At 29.5% G+C, this 16,570-nt stretch overlaps 1 protein-coding gene and 1 long non-coding RNA gene across 2 annotated transcripts; one reads left to right on the forward strand and one right to left on the reverse strand.

Moving 5' to 3' along the window:
- Positions 1–1,908: 1,908 nt before the first annotated feature.
- On the reverse strand, positions 1,909–16,507 carry LOC143191777 (serine protease snk). The gene is made up of 7 exons (XM_076397160.1): positions 16,381–16,507; positions 6,793–7,037; positions 6,653–6,738; positions 6,491–6,597; positions 4,042–4,292; positions 2,768–2,928; positions 1,909–2,116 (listed from the first exon to the last, which is right to left on the reverse strand). Exons 2-7 carry the CDS (start codon positions 6,872–6,874, stop codon positions 1,955–1,957), a joined length of 849 nt encoding a protein of 282 aa, XP_076253275.1. The 5' UTR covers positions 6,875–7,037; positions 16,381–16,507; the 3' UTR covers positions 1,909–1,954.
- LOC143191783 (uncharacterized) lies at positions 8,168–9,274 on the forward strand. Its single transcript, XR_013004616.1, has 3 exons — positions 8,168–8,296; positions 8,353–8,461; positions 9,176–9,274. It is a non-coding gene; the product is annotated as an uncharacterized LOC143191783 (long non-coding RNA).
- Positions 16,508–16,570: the final 63 nt, after the last annotated feature.

A 16,570-nucleotide genomic window follows, 5' to 3' on the forward strand; every position in this document is an offset into this window, starting at 1 on the left:
ACAAAGACACTATTTTAATTGGTAGTGGTTACTTAATTGTCTAAACTTTTTGTACATTTATTTTTACATTTACATTTCACAAGTATTTCGCTTTGTTCGTTTGTAAATGTTTCTAACTCTTCCTTAGCTGATTTTTGAAAATCAAATCCATTTAATGACGATAAAAGTTGCACAAAATTATTTTAAAGTCGTACATAAATAATAGGTGTATTATTACTGTTATTCATTAATAATTATTATTTATTATTATCGTTATTATATTATTCCTAATTCCATTATTTATTATGAAATGAAGCTTTGCACATTATCAGCCGCTTGACTTGCGTGTTCATATTTATTTATTATTATTTAAAAGGTGAAATAAGCAAGTTCTTTTAGTTCATGTTTGTGTATAGATTGAGCACTTGCCAAGTAACAACTGTTATAGTCGTGTCAGCGAACATGTTAAGTAAAACTAGGTATATTTTCGGATGGCTCCTAAGTTGGTCACCTTCTGTTCAACGAGATATGTCCCTAACAAGAAGATCAAAATGTCACGATGTCTCAAAAAAATATTCTCTTATATCAGATAATAATCAGTTTTATGTGGAGAAAAAATTGAATACTGAAATTGACTTTAGAAGTCAATATACGTATGCGAGTACAAGATATCCGGCAAATGCTTCACAAAACTAATAATAACACAAAATAAAACATGAGAAAATCGTATTCGATGACAATGTATAATATTATCAATAAACATGTGGTATATAAAAAAGGAAGCTGAAAAGTAAGGGAATTTAGAAGACCTTGTAAATTATACTAAAGAATCTTTCATTTAGTTTTCTATTTAAAAGAATCTTAATCACATTTTTCCAACGCCTCCAGATTTTCAGTTAAATAATTTAACAAACAATTTTTCAATACTAGATATGTTATTCAATCTGGTATTTCATACAAACAATAGATGCTGTTCAACCTAATTCTTAAATACAACCGCTTGTTGTTTTCGGTAGGTTTAAATTTGGAAAATCCATACATTTATCTAGAAATTTTACAAATTGGTAATTTCTCATATTTCCAAAGTTTAGCCATTTAAGAAGAATTTTAAGAGAACCTTAAGAGAATTTTTAATTTTTTTTTTTGAAAATGTAGATGTTTTATTGACAAAGCATTTAAAAACGCGAGATCTTAAACGAGACATAATTTTTAAACGATGTGAGAGCAAAAATGTTTTTCAATGCGTTGAAAATGTCCGTGTTTGTACTGAGTGAATCTTATTTGCGGGAAGTTTTATTGTGTCACTTCAATTTGAAGAAAAAGGCGGTTGAAGGTTATCGATAACTGAGTGAAGCTAATGGTAACCATGCTCCATCGTTTTTAACGTGTAAATACTTATTTCGACGTTTTAAAGGTGATCATTTTCACGCCGAAATTAAAGTGTTCTGGACTGGTATAAAAATTGAAAAAGAGGATCTGAAAGCATTGTTCGATGTAATCATCAATGGGGATCGCCATCGACTATAACCGATTTGTCTGAGCTGAGCATTTTGCGAAACGGCCAGAATACGAGCAAAGATACAAGACTGTTATTCTTCAGCATGACGACGCTCGACCACATGTTACAAGACAGTGGAAAACAAACATTAAAATAGAGAGACATTGCCAGATTACTACTTTCTACTATAACTAAATATCGAAACAAACATATGTGAGTGATGACCTGTAGGTTATCTTCTATATATTTGCGAATAACAATATTAATATTATAAATATGAAAGATATTATGTTGTTAAAAAATTCTAAAAATATTACCTAATATTTCAATATGGGTTATTATAAATATATATACAAATGAAATATCCATAGACAATATTTTCAGCTATGAGATATAAAATAACAATTTCAACAATGGTTCAAAACAGTGAAAACTATAAACATTAATAATTTATTATGTACATTACAGTTAACAAAATTATTTTTTCCATACAATTGATTCGATCCATGGTACATAGGCCGATACTCTTGTATACACAGCAGGTACATTTGCTAATCCACAGGCCTTGCCAAACGATGTGATTCCGGTTACATAATGTAAAGTTGCTCGTTTATAGCTCAGAGGACCTCCTGAATCACCCTAGTAGAAGATTTAAAAATAAATTATTATTATTATTTCAATATAAATTATTTAAAAAAATATTACTATATTACAGAAATATAATATTTGAAATATATCATCCAAATGGATTTAGAATAAATACAGTGCAACAAAATTCGATGAGTTCTTAAGGAACATCTGTATATTTTCTCTGAAATTTATCGTATAAAGTTTCTATACAGATACAAATTTCTTAAATCGGTATGTCATTAAAGAGACAAAGAAAACCAAAACATTTCGAAGATAATGATTTAAACCCGTTGAAGGAAAATCCAGTTCAAACTCTAAAAAATTTTCAGATAGCTCAGCAGCTGACGAATCATCTATTGTCGAATGTTTACCTGTGATAGTTAAGATCCAAAAAGGGGTAAAATGGAGACCACACGAACTGACTGAAAATACCATTTCGATCATTGCCTGTTATGCAAAAAGAAGAGTTCTGTGGTGTATTGTGACCGGTATGTTATAGAAACTATCATAAAATAACATCAAACTTCGAGAAATCTTAATTAAACTATATTGTGTAGATTCGGCACCTTTTAAGAGTCGGCATGACAATGTTTTCAGATCTCGTAAGCAAAGAACTTTTTTTCACACTAATAAAATAAACCTAGTCCAAGGTAAACTTACGTCACATGTGTCCTTAATTTGTTTGTCAGCTCCTCCAGCACATATCTGTATTTTGTTGTCAATTCCTTTTGGTAGCTTTTTAGCGTTTTTGTAGAAGGGCGTACACTGGTTTTTCGTGAATGTCCTTAGGTCAACTTTTAACAAATCATTTGAGGTTGGACCTTAAAAAAGTCGAATCTTATATAATAAAATACATATTCGTAGTATTGAATTAAATCAAACTGAATTATATTGTTATCCATTCGATGAATTAAAAGTGTTAAATGATAACATATGATACATAAAGTGTATTACATATCTTTTTGTGGAAAGGTAATTTAGATTTGTTCTAATAGATGGCTCTGGTAACAGTTATTTAATTAATTCGTAGTATATCACGTTATAGTGATAACGGACTGTAAAATTTCTAATTAGTCCTAAAATTATTACAGGAAATTATTTTCGGCATATTTTGCTTTTTATTTCCAAAAATGCAATGTCAGAATTAGTTTTGCTCCATTTCAACTTGATTCAATTGAACAAGAAGCTCAATACTTGAGTTTCACATTAAATAACAGTGAAAAACTAAACATTTATTATGCCAACTTGCTGCTTGTGAATCGAGCTATCTCTGAAACTAATGGCGAAAGGCATTGAAAAGTGGATCATGCACTAATATGCAAAAAAATCGTGGTCGTATTCTGGAGAAACCGCATTGGTGCCAAGCAAGGTAATGCCAAATATTTAGTATGACTGGAAGGGAATAATTCCACGCGAACTTGACTCTCTATTGTGAACAAATAATGCATTTGAAGTAGGCACGATAACACTAGATCATACACATCTTTAGTGGTTCAGCAAACATTTACTATTGAAATTTGTTTGAGTAAATTAGCTTTGAAAAAAGAAATTAATACTTCCTTGACTTGTTATATAGGTACTAAAATACTCAAGTTCTTTTTAAATCACATCTGCACAAACATCTTAACATAAATTTCTATAATGAAAATAAAAAAATGGTGTTAGGTAGGTACTGATTATACTGATTAGATTAAACAATGATGTCATTGGCAACAAAATGTGGAACACAAGAAAATCAAAACTACTGTGACTAAATACCAATAGCTAGATAAAATATTTATCATTCGGTATTTAATAAACTATAAATATATGTAAATAAAATTCAAATACCTTTGTAAAAGACAGTTCTAGAAATATTGTAGTTATTTTTAGTATTGCATAATACTGTGTATATTAATGTTATTATTTGGAACATATGTGTAGATTTTATTTACCTGCAAAATCGGTTCTTCCCCAACCAATGGCCGTGAGTAGTTTGCTTGATATGCTCGTGGTAGTGTGCAGACAAGCTGGTCGAGTATAACTTGGTACGGTTCCTGATAGTTTCAGCAGAGCAATATCGTTATAATGACTAGAGGAACTATAACGAGGATGAATGTATGTTTTCTGAACATCGAGATCTATAAAACCTTTAAGAGGATTCTCCAGAGTAACGGTATTGATCCGTACAACTTTCAGTGGATCCCTAGAGAGGAACATAAAAACAACTAAAGTTGATGGAAACAATTAAAAGTTAGAAAAACAATTGATTAAGTCTTATCGGTCATAACATTTATTAATAATTTATTGCAGGTATATTTTATTTCATGGCGAAAACAGAAAAGGTTAATAGCACCTTCGGTGTGGACGACTTCGATCAGATACATTGAAGAAGAAATTGAGAAATGATGGAATCGTTCGATAAATTGGAAATAAACAGCTTAGTTATTCACTTGAGTCAAACTTTCTGAATGTGAGATTATGATGCTGATTATTTAATGCATATAATTAAAATGAGTATGAGAGTATGAAAAATTTTTGTCTATTAGATATGTGTGTAATTGTAATATAGGTGAGGAATATAGATGAGTATTTGGTAAAACTGTGCGAGGAGAGAAAAAATATTAACTGTTTTGTAGATATGGCAAATGCACTAAGGATAATTCACTGATTAATTTTATCAAGAATGGTGTACACAGGTAATAACAGAATATATAAAAATAGAATTATATCGAAATAAGTTGACAAGGAAAGACATCATTGAAGGAAACGAAAACTAAACGTAGAAAAAGTAAATATGCTCTCTAACGAGAATCAAATATTTTATTTGAATATACAATCGTTAATTAAATTAATTAAATTAGGTAGATTAGGCTGCTAAGGGGATACCACCATATAAAAAAGCGCCTAGAACTTTACCTCATAGGTGGTATGGAAAATAGTTCAGCGTAAATATAATAAGACAATTCTTACCTATAAATTATTGTGGCCGTATAATTAATTGTAGTTTAAATTATTCGATAATATATGCATTAGATGTACTATAAGATTAAAATGAACTCTATATATATATATATATATATATATATATATATATATATATATATATATATATATATACTTGATAACATTTTTGTTTCATTATTATATTTAAACTAAAATTTTGTTATATCTCAATGCCAAACTAGATTAAAACTCAGGGTTAATATGACAATATTGCAACATTTTGACGTCACAAATTTAGACGATGTATGTTGACATCAACTTTGGATAGACTATATATTAAACATAGGATTGAATCTAATTAAATTGGTTTGCAATCTGAAATGTTCGCAATATTGGAAGCGAGTATGTACTCTGTAAAGTTTCAGTCACTAATACTCTGTAGATAATTGTTTGCGACTGAGTTAAGTAAGCGTTTTATTTTCTTATTCTATGCGGAAGTTGTAGATATTTGAATTTCAATTTCCTTAAACGGCCCAAAAATTCTCCATGCGATTTTTTGTAATTCGAGAAAGTCAGAAGTTTGACGGAGATATTTAATATATTTATTATGGGCCTCGAGGCCAATAAAATGATAACTTTATACAAGTCACTGCACATTCAAATAATATTCCTTGCTAGGTTAATCGGACGGATTTTATAAAATATCATCGATGCGAATTTATGTCTTCGCCTGATAGCTGTGAATAAATTATCTTTTGTGTAATATAAGAAAAATAAAAAACACTTTTGGTGTAAGACTTAAAAAATATTCAATTGTTTACGTATTTCCATAAAAATTTATGTCAATAAAATAACACCAGATTAAATTAAAGAAGAAATATTGAAAATATCTTATTCCCAAATGTTGAATACAAATAAAGGGATAGGTGCTAAAAGACTTGCTTAAGACAAATTTTAGCGAACGGAACATATCTAATCACCGGTTTGATTTAAAAACTAAAATACTGAAACTGAAAACTGAAATACTAAAGAGTTTTTACATTATATGAATTGAGAATTAGATACATGCATCATTAATAAATTAAAACCTTTTTGGAGAAAATATTCTGAAGTAACCTGGTTTGGAACATTTGTAAGAAAAAATAAAATAGTGTTAGTATTCATCACTTATGCAGATATCTAAATCATAAAATAATAAAAGTTGACGCATACCAATTGAAAATAGGAGAATTATAATCAATTAAGTAATAATAAGAAGACACAATAATAATAATAATTCAGTGCTTCAGATATATCATATGTAGTTATTGAAAAAAATTGTATATTAAATTTAATTAAAAAAAACTACATTCCGTAAAAGCAATTAGAGTAACCAATGTTGATGAAAAATCAACTATTCTTCCAATTATATTGTAATGTATAAAGCTATATAAAGACAAGGTATATACAGATACTCACGAGGCTCTCTCTATACAATGAGCAGCTGTTAAAACAAATTGATTGCTAATAAGAGTACCACCACAGAGCCATTTGGGACTAGCCTTCTTACCATACCCTAATGCTACCTAAAATAGTCATTGCGTTATTACATATACGAGTTTCCATTATGTTTATACTAACCATATGTGGAAATTCATCTTTTTTTGTCAAACTGCCTCCAATTACACTCTTAACATTAGGAACACTGGCTAAAATATCTGTGCAAACTGTAAAGAAACTGTGATGTATTTTAAATAAAATATATAGTGAGGTTCACTTACATTTACGTGCCTTTTTCTGACACTGGCCTAGCGGTAGACCGAGGACCAACAAGATACACGTAATATTAAATAAATTCTTCATTGTTCTTAGTCGCGTGAACTAATGGGAGAGGAAGTGACGGTTCAGCTTTATATTTATGCATATTGGCAAGGGACTTTACGGTGATTTTTGACGTAAAATTTGATGTGGTCAAACATGTTCGGTGTTTCTCTTCTATTATTTCCGATAAACAAATTTACTACTACTAAAATAACGCAGATGTATGTAAATTATGTAATTTGAATCTCGTTGTATTGAGAATAGAGATGACAAAGATTATATATAAGCTTTGTAAAAAATAGTGTAACATTTCTTGAAAGTTGTAACTAGTGTATGTGAAAGGATTTTTGAGGTAATTCACAAGCAAAATTCCATTTGAATGATAAAAAGTTGTTAAGACTTTCTGAACCACTGTACGTTTCAAAATCCAAAATATACAATTTATTTATTTGTTGTTTTTTGTTAAAATTAACAGGTAAACATTGTTACTTAAGTTAACTTGTTAATAATCAAAATTCCTACTTTTAGAGTAAAAATAGTTGCCATTTTCGAACTGTGTCATGATATATTTAAAAAGAATTTTTCGATGATTTGGTCCCATATTATACAGTAGGTTTAATTGAAGAGAAATCTAATTGGTAAACAGTAGAGTCTGAAACAAAAAAGGAAAAAACATTTTAAATTTTTTCCAATACATGGTTTGAAAGTCTCATATCTCTTGTAATATTTATTGAATATTTATAGAAATATTTTAATGAAAATTTCTTCTCTAAGTCTTCCAGTAAAGTCATAAGTCATAAGAAACATAGTACTAAATTTTAACATGGGACATGCTCGTCTATGTATTACTAATTTTGTGACAAACGTTTCAAATGTGACAATAATAAATAAATAATGATCATAGAAAAAATAAAAATTTCACGGTATAGGCGACCTTGGGGAAATGTTTTGTTTAGTTCAATCAACGGTAGTGCTCTGATCGCAAATTGTGATTGGCTAGTTTAAATTCCTGGTGCCGCCACTAACATGAAATGTGATTGGTAGATCAAATTGTGTGAAATCAGCATTTTCTATGGGCGTCCATTTTTATGTTTGTTGTTTGTAGGTTATGGTTTTTGTTTAGATCACGAAATTTTCGTTTTACGTTGTGCATATTTCCTGTTTTACATTAATTATTATGGAGTAATAATATAAAAATTGATGACAATGCGTCAATGTAGTAAAAGATGTAGTGTACCGGGATAAAATTCTACTACGGAAATTAGACATCATTTCCCAAAGAATGATCTCGCTCCTTTCCAAAAATGGGTTGATCAAGTAAATAGTAGTAAGTTACCTGGATAAACCACAATACAAATATATCAACGTCATGGTGTTTGTTATGGACATTTTAGTGAAAAATTTAGAATTATCCTTCACGAACAGGTATTAGGGTAAATGCATATCGATCATTGGTTTTATCAGGTACATTTAAAATTATCTATCTACTACATGACTGTTTATATATTGTTTGTTTACAGGAATTCAAAACCTTATGAAGATGTTAGTAGTAATAAAATTCAATTAATCTACCAAGTTGTTCGTATGCTGTTACTGTGATGTCTCTACATAAAGAAGTCTTACAAGAAGGTAACAATTAATATAACTGGATAATTAGTAGTAATAAATATTACTTTTAATTGTAAAATATCCCTAAAATATTTGCAATACTTTAACTTTTTAGAACAATCAGTGTTCAATCATTTTATAGTAGAGGAATTATATATTTAAATTTGATTGCCTTGTTAAGAAAATATTTGTTATTGTGCCATCAATAAATTTAATTGCTACTTTTAGGGGATTTATTACCTTAAATAAATCTATTTTGTCTAAATTTACAAATAACTACATTTGTTTAACAAATCTTAACCAAGACTGCTTAAAGAATTTTGTTCGATCTATTAGAGGTCATGGAGGTAGAAACAGCATCCTTCACCTAGTATGTTCGAGAAATCTTCAAAGGGCACATCATCACTTCAATTTTTTCACATCATTCTCCCGGAGAAAATTGTGAAGAAGATGAACATGTTAGATAACTTATATTCTTTTTTAACGGGAGATCTAGTACCACTTGAGGTTGTTAAATCATGTTAAATCACCAGTTGAGTATATATTTTCAGTTCCAGAGAATTTTGCTCTAAGGAAAACGAGTCTAATATTGTATTTTAGTCTTATTTCAGGCTATTTAACAAAACTTCTGAAAAAGAGACAACATGCAATATTTGTCTATATTCTATATTAAGTAGTTCCACATATTAAATACCTTAAAATCTAAATATTTTTAGAAAACACATAAATTTTTAGTGTTTCAACTGTCCAATCCATAATGATTTTCAAGACCAAATTTTAAGTTATTATGAGGTGTGATTGTATTTTTGGTTTAATGAAGTTAATGCAATATCAACAGGGACGGATTTAAAGTTTACCTTCAATATATCAAGATAAGTTAGAACTCTAATAGATCCCATAAAATTGATGGCACTAAACATATATGGGAAGGCGTTATAGAAGAATTATAGATATTTTGATATTGCCTAGAATAGAGTTCATAATTGTTTTTTTTTGCTTTTTATTTATATATATATATATTTATATTATTTACACTTATATATATTTGTATAGGATTTTATTTTAATAAATTAATTTTAAAATTTAAATTTGATTTTTATTTAAATACTATTGGCCAATAAATGTGACGTCACAAAATAATTAGGGGAAATGGCAGACCAATCAAAGCAAAGTATTTTCTTTACAGGTTTTTACATAACTATTTTAAACTAACCAATCAAATTCGCGTTGTCAGCGCCGCCAATGATTGGACTAAGCGAAACTTTGCCCCACTACTTACCATTGCAGTTGCACACCCCTGATAATGATTTACACGGATGCAGTATTGCCAACATGCAACAAGACGTAGCATACTGTATATTATTTCAAGGTTTTCTCTCATTGCACATAAACCTCTAATTTTTTTAATAACAGTATATATTATTATAATTTGCTCATTAATTATTTCCCATGAAATCGTGGTACACTATTAATCAATTATATACAAGATTTATAAACTATAATAACACGATATGGAACATAATTTAAATAATTGATAACGAAGACGTAGAACATCTTGTTATGATTAATTGTGATTGTTTTAAAGAAATAACATTACAAACACTATGATGCCAATTTTAATAGAGATTCCAATAAAATTCTAATACATTTTCAGAATAATATAGACACAAATTCAACAACATTCTTAGTACTAGAAACAAAAAAATTATAATGCAAAATTAATTTAAAAATCTTTGTTATAAGTTGTTTTTTGTGCAGTATTGTTGCGATTTTCCTCGTATTTCATATCGGTAAATTCCTTATAAAGCATTTAATTGGGAAATATCATGACTCATTACTACTTTTAATATAATGATCCATTTATTGGTTCTAAAAATTAGCCAACCGTTTGTTTTACTATTATAAACGAGCATTGAGTGATTATTCAATACTATACATATTACAAAAATGTAATTAAAATATTTTTCTTAAATATATATTTTCATTTATTGTATTGTGTGTGGTTGGTACAAAGTGGAAAATACTTGTTGCATACCCACAAATACAGTAGAAAATGATTATAAGAACTACCTGACTGGCTAGTCCTAAAGGACTTTACTTTTGGTGCGAATTGTGTTGTTGGAATACTTAGTTTCAGGGATCTTGATTTTATACTAAAACAGAATCATATAATACTTTCATCTATCTTAATATGTAGATGGAAAGTCAGACTAAACTAAGCAATTATACAATGTGACCTTCTCCTGGTGGTTTCATACCTTCATAATTTAGTATTTGTTACTCAATATTTTTGTAATAGTGGTGATATTTCAGATTTCAGCTATAAGTAATATTTCATTGACTTCTAAAGTAACAGTGACTGTAACAATGTGATTCAGCTAATTTGTTGAAATATTGCAATGATGTGAAGAACCAGTGATTCACCAATCATTCAACTCGAGTTCCAGATACGTAGTATTATTAACATATTAGACCATATTTGGATAATAACTGTACACTTTATGAATGAAGAGAATTTATAGAGAGGTAAGGATTTTAAGCACTTTACGGTTTTGAATTGCTACTGTTTTCCTGGTTAAATGCTGATAAAAAACTAGCATAATGCGAGAAAACTATCTTGAGGGGCTAAATTTGATAAATAACCTTTATATCTTATTTTGCCATACATTATATGAATATTTTCGACTCTCAAAGACCGAAAAAAGAATTAAGGATGATTCTAGACACAAAAATTAAGATGTTAGCACAATAATATTAAATCTAATAGTACCATATTGTAATGTAATTTAATTAAATTTAATTTTCGGTCCTGCTCGTCATGAATGTTTACATTCTTCTCTGTTATTAGGGACGAAAGTACGTACTTTCCATCAAGGTATGAAAAAAAAGCTTTTGCCCCACACGCACTTTCAACTACTGGAATTATACCTCATAGACAGACATTTTATTGTTAAACAGGTTAACGAATACACTGACCTACATCCAATATATTCAGGTGTTCCTCAGGACAGTGTCCTTGGCCTATTGTTAAATCTTTTGTATACAGCTTCATTACTAACCTCAAGAAGAACTACTATTGCCGATACTACTATACTGTTGAACTAATATGCTGACGAGATAGCCTTATTCGAGAATCGTTACGTTAGTCGTAAGAACCAACGTTAGTCACAAGAAACCTCCAATTAGATCAAAGTAGAATTCTGAATCAAAATCTACTCATATGATACTCACCCTTTGTAGGACTTGCAAACTCTGTACTTGCAATTTGGACTTGCAAACTGTAAACAGATATTGTTAAATACCTGGGAATGCATTTTAATCGACACTTAGCACTAAAAACATATAGTGGCAAAGCGCAAACAGCTTGGGCTTATATTGGCTGATAGGGTTTAATTTAAATTATCCTCAGATAACAAGGTTTTGCAGTATTAGTCAATAATTAGGCCCATTTAGACCTATGGTACTGAACTGATGGGTACTACTCAAACATAGCTATCCTTCAGAGGTTCCAGAATAAATTGTTGTAAGCCATCGTCGATTCCAACAGACTAATTCACTCATTAACCCATAACGAGTATGAGTCAAAGTGTTAGTGCAAAGTGCGTTGGAAGACACTGAGTGCACCTCGAACGCCAAACCGTTAAATGTACGAAAACCATACAAACTCATTAATAGACACATAGAGGGAGATATAATAATCTCCAGAATAAGCTAAAATAATCTTTAGAGCAAATTAGGATAGACTTTAGAAATAAGTTATAATATTCTCTCTAATAAGATTTATATTAAAAGCTTGTATAGCACATTACTTACTGAAGCGATCTTCTACATGTCAGTAGAGTTATATTGTATAACGGAAATCATTTATAATACTTACTGCCCACGGGAAGATTGCTGAAGTTCTAAGGCATTCATAAAAACAAAGTGTGACTTCCTAAACCAAAAAAGAGGCGCTGGAGAAAAATAAATACAAAGAAAGTTACGGTTATATGGCGCTAGGATTGTACAGTAAAAATGAACAATTAAAATTGGTTAGTCTATACTCTAAATTTTTTATTTTGTGAATATGTCTTGAAACCTTAAACGCGATTTTTTTTTAAATTCATTGTTAGAAGCTCATAACTAATTACCTTTACAAATAACATTTAAGGCTGTTATTTTATGACAAAGAATCAAATTGTTGTAAATACCCTATATACGAAAAAAGAAATATAATAAATATAAATCGGTAAAAATCTATAGGGTTTAACATAATCGTAAACATATGCATTAAATCTAGTGAATAAATAAAATGATTTTTAGGGTGCCTTGTTGACTTTGATGACGCTGTTTTCGATTCCAGTGCACTCAAGACAATTCAAGACCCTAAAGATCGATAACAGCAACAAACAATATAATCAATTATAACTTACATATATTTATTTTAGATTGTATCTGTACACTCTGCAAGAAACTATTATATTAAATGTCAACTATTTTATTAAATGAGCTTATTTCAAAATTATCTTATCAATGATCTATTTCTCATATTTTAACTGTTAGCGAGTAAACACATCTAAAAATAATACGTCGCTCTAAAATGCATCTCTCTTTCATTACATTATATCTCATTTCTTATTCATAAGAATGTCTTTTCTCTTAAAATATAGATTTCTAAAAATAAGACTTCATTAACTTTTTCGGTCACGGCGAGGTTCATCTTTAATATAGAAATGTCCAAAATAAAAATGAACAAACCAATTGTTAACTTATCACTGTAAACAATTTGCGATCAGGTTGAGTTCCTGTTTGCCCTTTTCAGAAATATCAAATATAACGGAAATGACTTTCTGAAATCTTCATTTTCAACAACTGTTAACTATACTGACTTGGTTAGAGTGGTTAAGATGACTGGACAGTTCCTGTTGTAACAGTCACGGGTTCGAATCCTATTGGAGTATGGTTATAAATTTATGTTTGTGATTGTCCAACAAGTAACAGTACAAAATCGGCCATAGTAATCGGCAAAATAATCCCAGTCACGTAAGTAACCACTCTGAGTAAGATCATATGTCTTTTGGGATGATATATCTCTAAATTAGTTACTCGCTAGTTGGTAAGCTTAATACCAAGGACTGTGGGGCGGATCCCACATTAAACAGTAGATTCAGTTCAGATAAAATCTGATTGGTTAAAGGAAAACATATACGAACAAACAATTTTAACTGTGTAAAGGAATTTCTAGAGCAGTTTATGTACAATTAACTCTCAAACTCACCATGAATTTACTGAATGAGTATTCCTAAAGCCGTCAGGGTTTAAATTCATGCATTAGAAAAACCCAAATTACCTTTCTCCAGTCCAACTCAATGCGATTTTTCTAAAGAAATCTCACTTAGGTCGTATAAAATAGTGAGTAATAAAAATACTTAAAGTATATTGCAATCTTATTTTAATTTCAATCCGTAATTATATATTTTTCGGCTAATCGATTAATTAAAATATTCTGATAAAGGTCACGTTAATTACACTACAAAATCGAATATTATTTCTCTCTACACCAATAAATAACCATTCCCCAATTGATTTCTACGATTATTGTTAATCATAATTCTGTTATACATTAGATAAATGCATATAAATATCAAAAATGCAGTATAATTTAAATAAGTAATAAATAAAAACATTGGTTAATTTAGCAAAAGTCGGGAAAAAACTGAATGAATTATACGGAAATGATATTATAAGCAAACTAACAGCAATACGCCGTCACATTCCAAGAAGAAAGTACACGTTCTACGTTCATCGAATGAGAGATAATTGAACGTCATTCTTTAGAGACTCATTTCGAAGCAAAAACTACATAAATAATTTATCAGCTTTGGAATTCATAAAATCCTATAGTTTATTTATTTACTTTGTAAAAAATTATTATGAATTTGTTCAAGAAAAATCGCCAATTAGTTTTGTGTTCTTCGTACGCGTAGTAATATGACGGAAATTTCTATTTATTGGGATTAAATATTATTAATCGCTTCCGTAAAGTGTCCTAATATCCTCCATCCTGTCTCAACAACCCTCATGTATCCCCTAAATACTTTGCCTAGAAATATCAATCAGGGTGTCAGATATCTCCAGTAACCTCAGCTTACGACCTTTTAAAGCAGTTTCATGAATCTTTCCATCCAAATCTATGAATACTATTTTTTGCGTGGCATTTTAATTAATGATTATCGACTTGTCAGGACTGAGTCATCACATATTTACAGTAATTTTTATAATGGTGGTTTTCAAAATTTTCAGAGATATCTATAGCATGTCTAATAAAACAGCTAATGTTCGCCACCAACACTTATGACGTCAACACGTCGCAATGTTGCCGCATCAACATGAACTGAATTTTGCCTTACCATATTTGCCGGTTTATAATATCTAGTTGTTAACACTCACAACTAAGATAAAATTAGAAGGACAAGCCCACTCTAGGTTTAAAGGGAATTTTACATTTTCACAAATTGCAATTAGTAATATATTCGGCGTTATTTTGATGTGTATTGGCTGTTTTATTGAATATGTGTATCTCACATAGGCATATGTGTAAATACACTTTAATAAGTATTCCCTCTGAGAAGTCTTATCTGTATTTGCCTATTAATTACGTCGAATGTTAGTATACGTTTTAACCTATGTAGTTCAATGTCATCATGCATGCCCAGCTGATTGGTAAATACATTGGAGGTAGTAACACTCTTTTTGTTACATACCTTATATGGAATCACCTTATTAAAAGCGTATTAGGGAAGATTGTTAACACTTTTTTGGAACCCCTGAATTATCGTTATATTTATGTTGCACTTGCTAGTAGTCCTCTGTAGTTTGATTCCATATGGACAGATGAACTTGAATCTTATTTTGGATATTAATATTTGGTTATCCGAAGATGTCGTTCGGTAAGGTGGGCAAATAAATGTTATATGAGTATATGTTGCTTCATTGGCTTTAGCACCTGAAGATTTCAGAATTATACTTTGTTAGTTTAACTTAGTTTTTTTGTATTTGGAAGCTTTTTTATTGCTTTATTTGGGTAGTTGAAAAATGCTAATACTTCTGTGTTGTCTACTGTTGTTGATAGATCAGTTTTATCTAGGAGACACAATATTGAACCCGGTTTACTCTATTATACTATAGATCTAAAAAAAGAAAACATAATGGCCATAAAAAGAATGAAAAAATTAACGTAATAAAAGTATAAGCAGGTTTCGTCTAAAAATGTATAGTGAGCAACAGAGGTCAGAAATCTTACTGACATGATGAAGGCCTAATTTATAAAGCAGAAAACGCAAATTAAAAAAATATACCATTTTAAGCCTCAGACACGTTGACATGATAACTCAAGTTTTACTGACTCTTTTTAATTGAAATTTGATGTGATCCTTCTCTATACTTTTATGTTCTTCGTATCAGAGTAAAATTATAACAAGATTTCTATTTTTACTATTTTAAAAACAATTGAAAATGGTAAAAAAATTATCGTTTTTTAAAACAGCCGTAGTTTGCAAAAAAAATTTTTTTTCTATGATAGCAGCACATCTTAAGGTTTAAGATTTTCCATTTTTAGTTTCAGATTACTAGGAGGGTTGCAAACATATCACTGTCAGTAACTTATAAACACATGTCAGTGACTTTTAATTGTTTAATATATTTTATTTATCCCACTTCATGAAATACTAAATTTTTGATTTTTAATATTTTTGTATGCAATCGTTGAACAACAATAAATATCTAGTAAAAAAATTAATGGTAAGAATATTGTTTATTTGTTTATTTCATTTGAATGGTAATTGTCTTGATACCAAACCAACATTATTATTTTAACGCAGCCTCTCTATATTGCCAGAAAGATGGAAAAAAGTTATAAACAATAGATTATAGGAATTTGAATTAGTATATATCGTACCCACTTTTGGTCAATAAATTCTTTCCTAAAGTGAGAAAATGATCTGAATACACGCAAACACTTAAAAATTAATCAATTTTAATATGTATATTGTGTTGGTTTACCTACTATTCAATAACTAAAATCGTACTATTATTCATTGAAATTCATTGTCTTATGTCGTTTCATCAATAATTAGTTTCGGTTCCTTCGTA

This window comes from Rhynchophorus ferrugineus, unplaced genomic scaffold (genome assembly GCF_030347505.1).
Source record: "Rhynchophorus ferrugineus isolate W39M unplaced genomic scaffold, kcgeb_rfMv2 rfM2, whole genome shotgun sequence".
In the NCBI taxonomy this organism is placed as follows: domain Eukaryota; kingdom Metazoa; phylum Arthropoda; class Insecta; order Coleoptera; family Curculionidae; genus Rhynchophorus; species Rhynchophorus ferrugineus.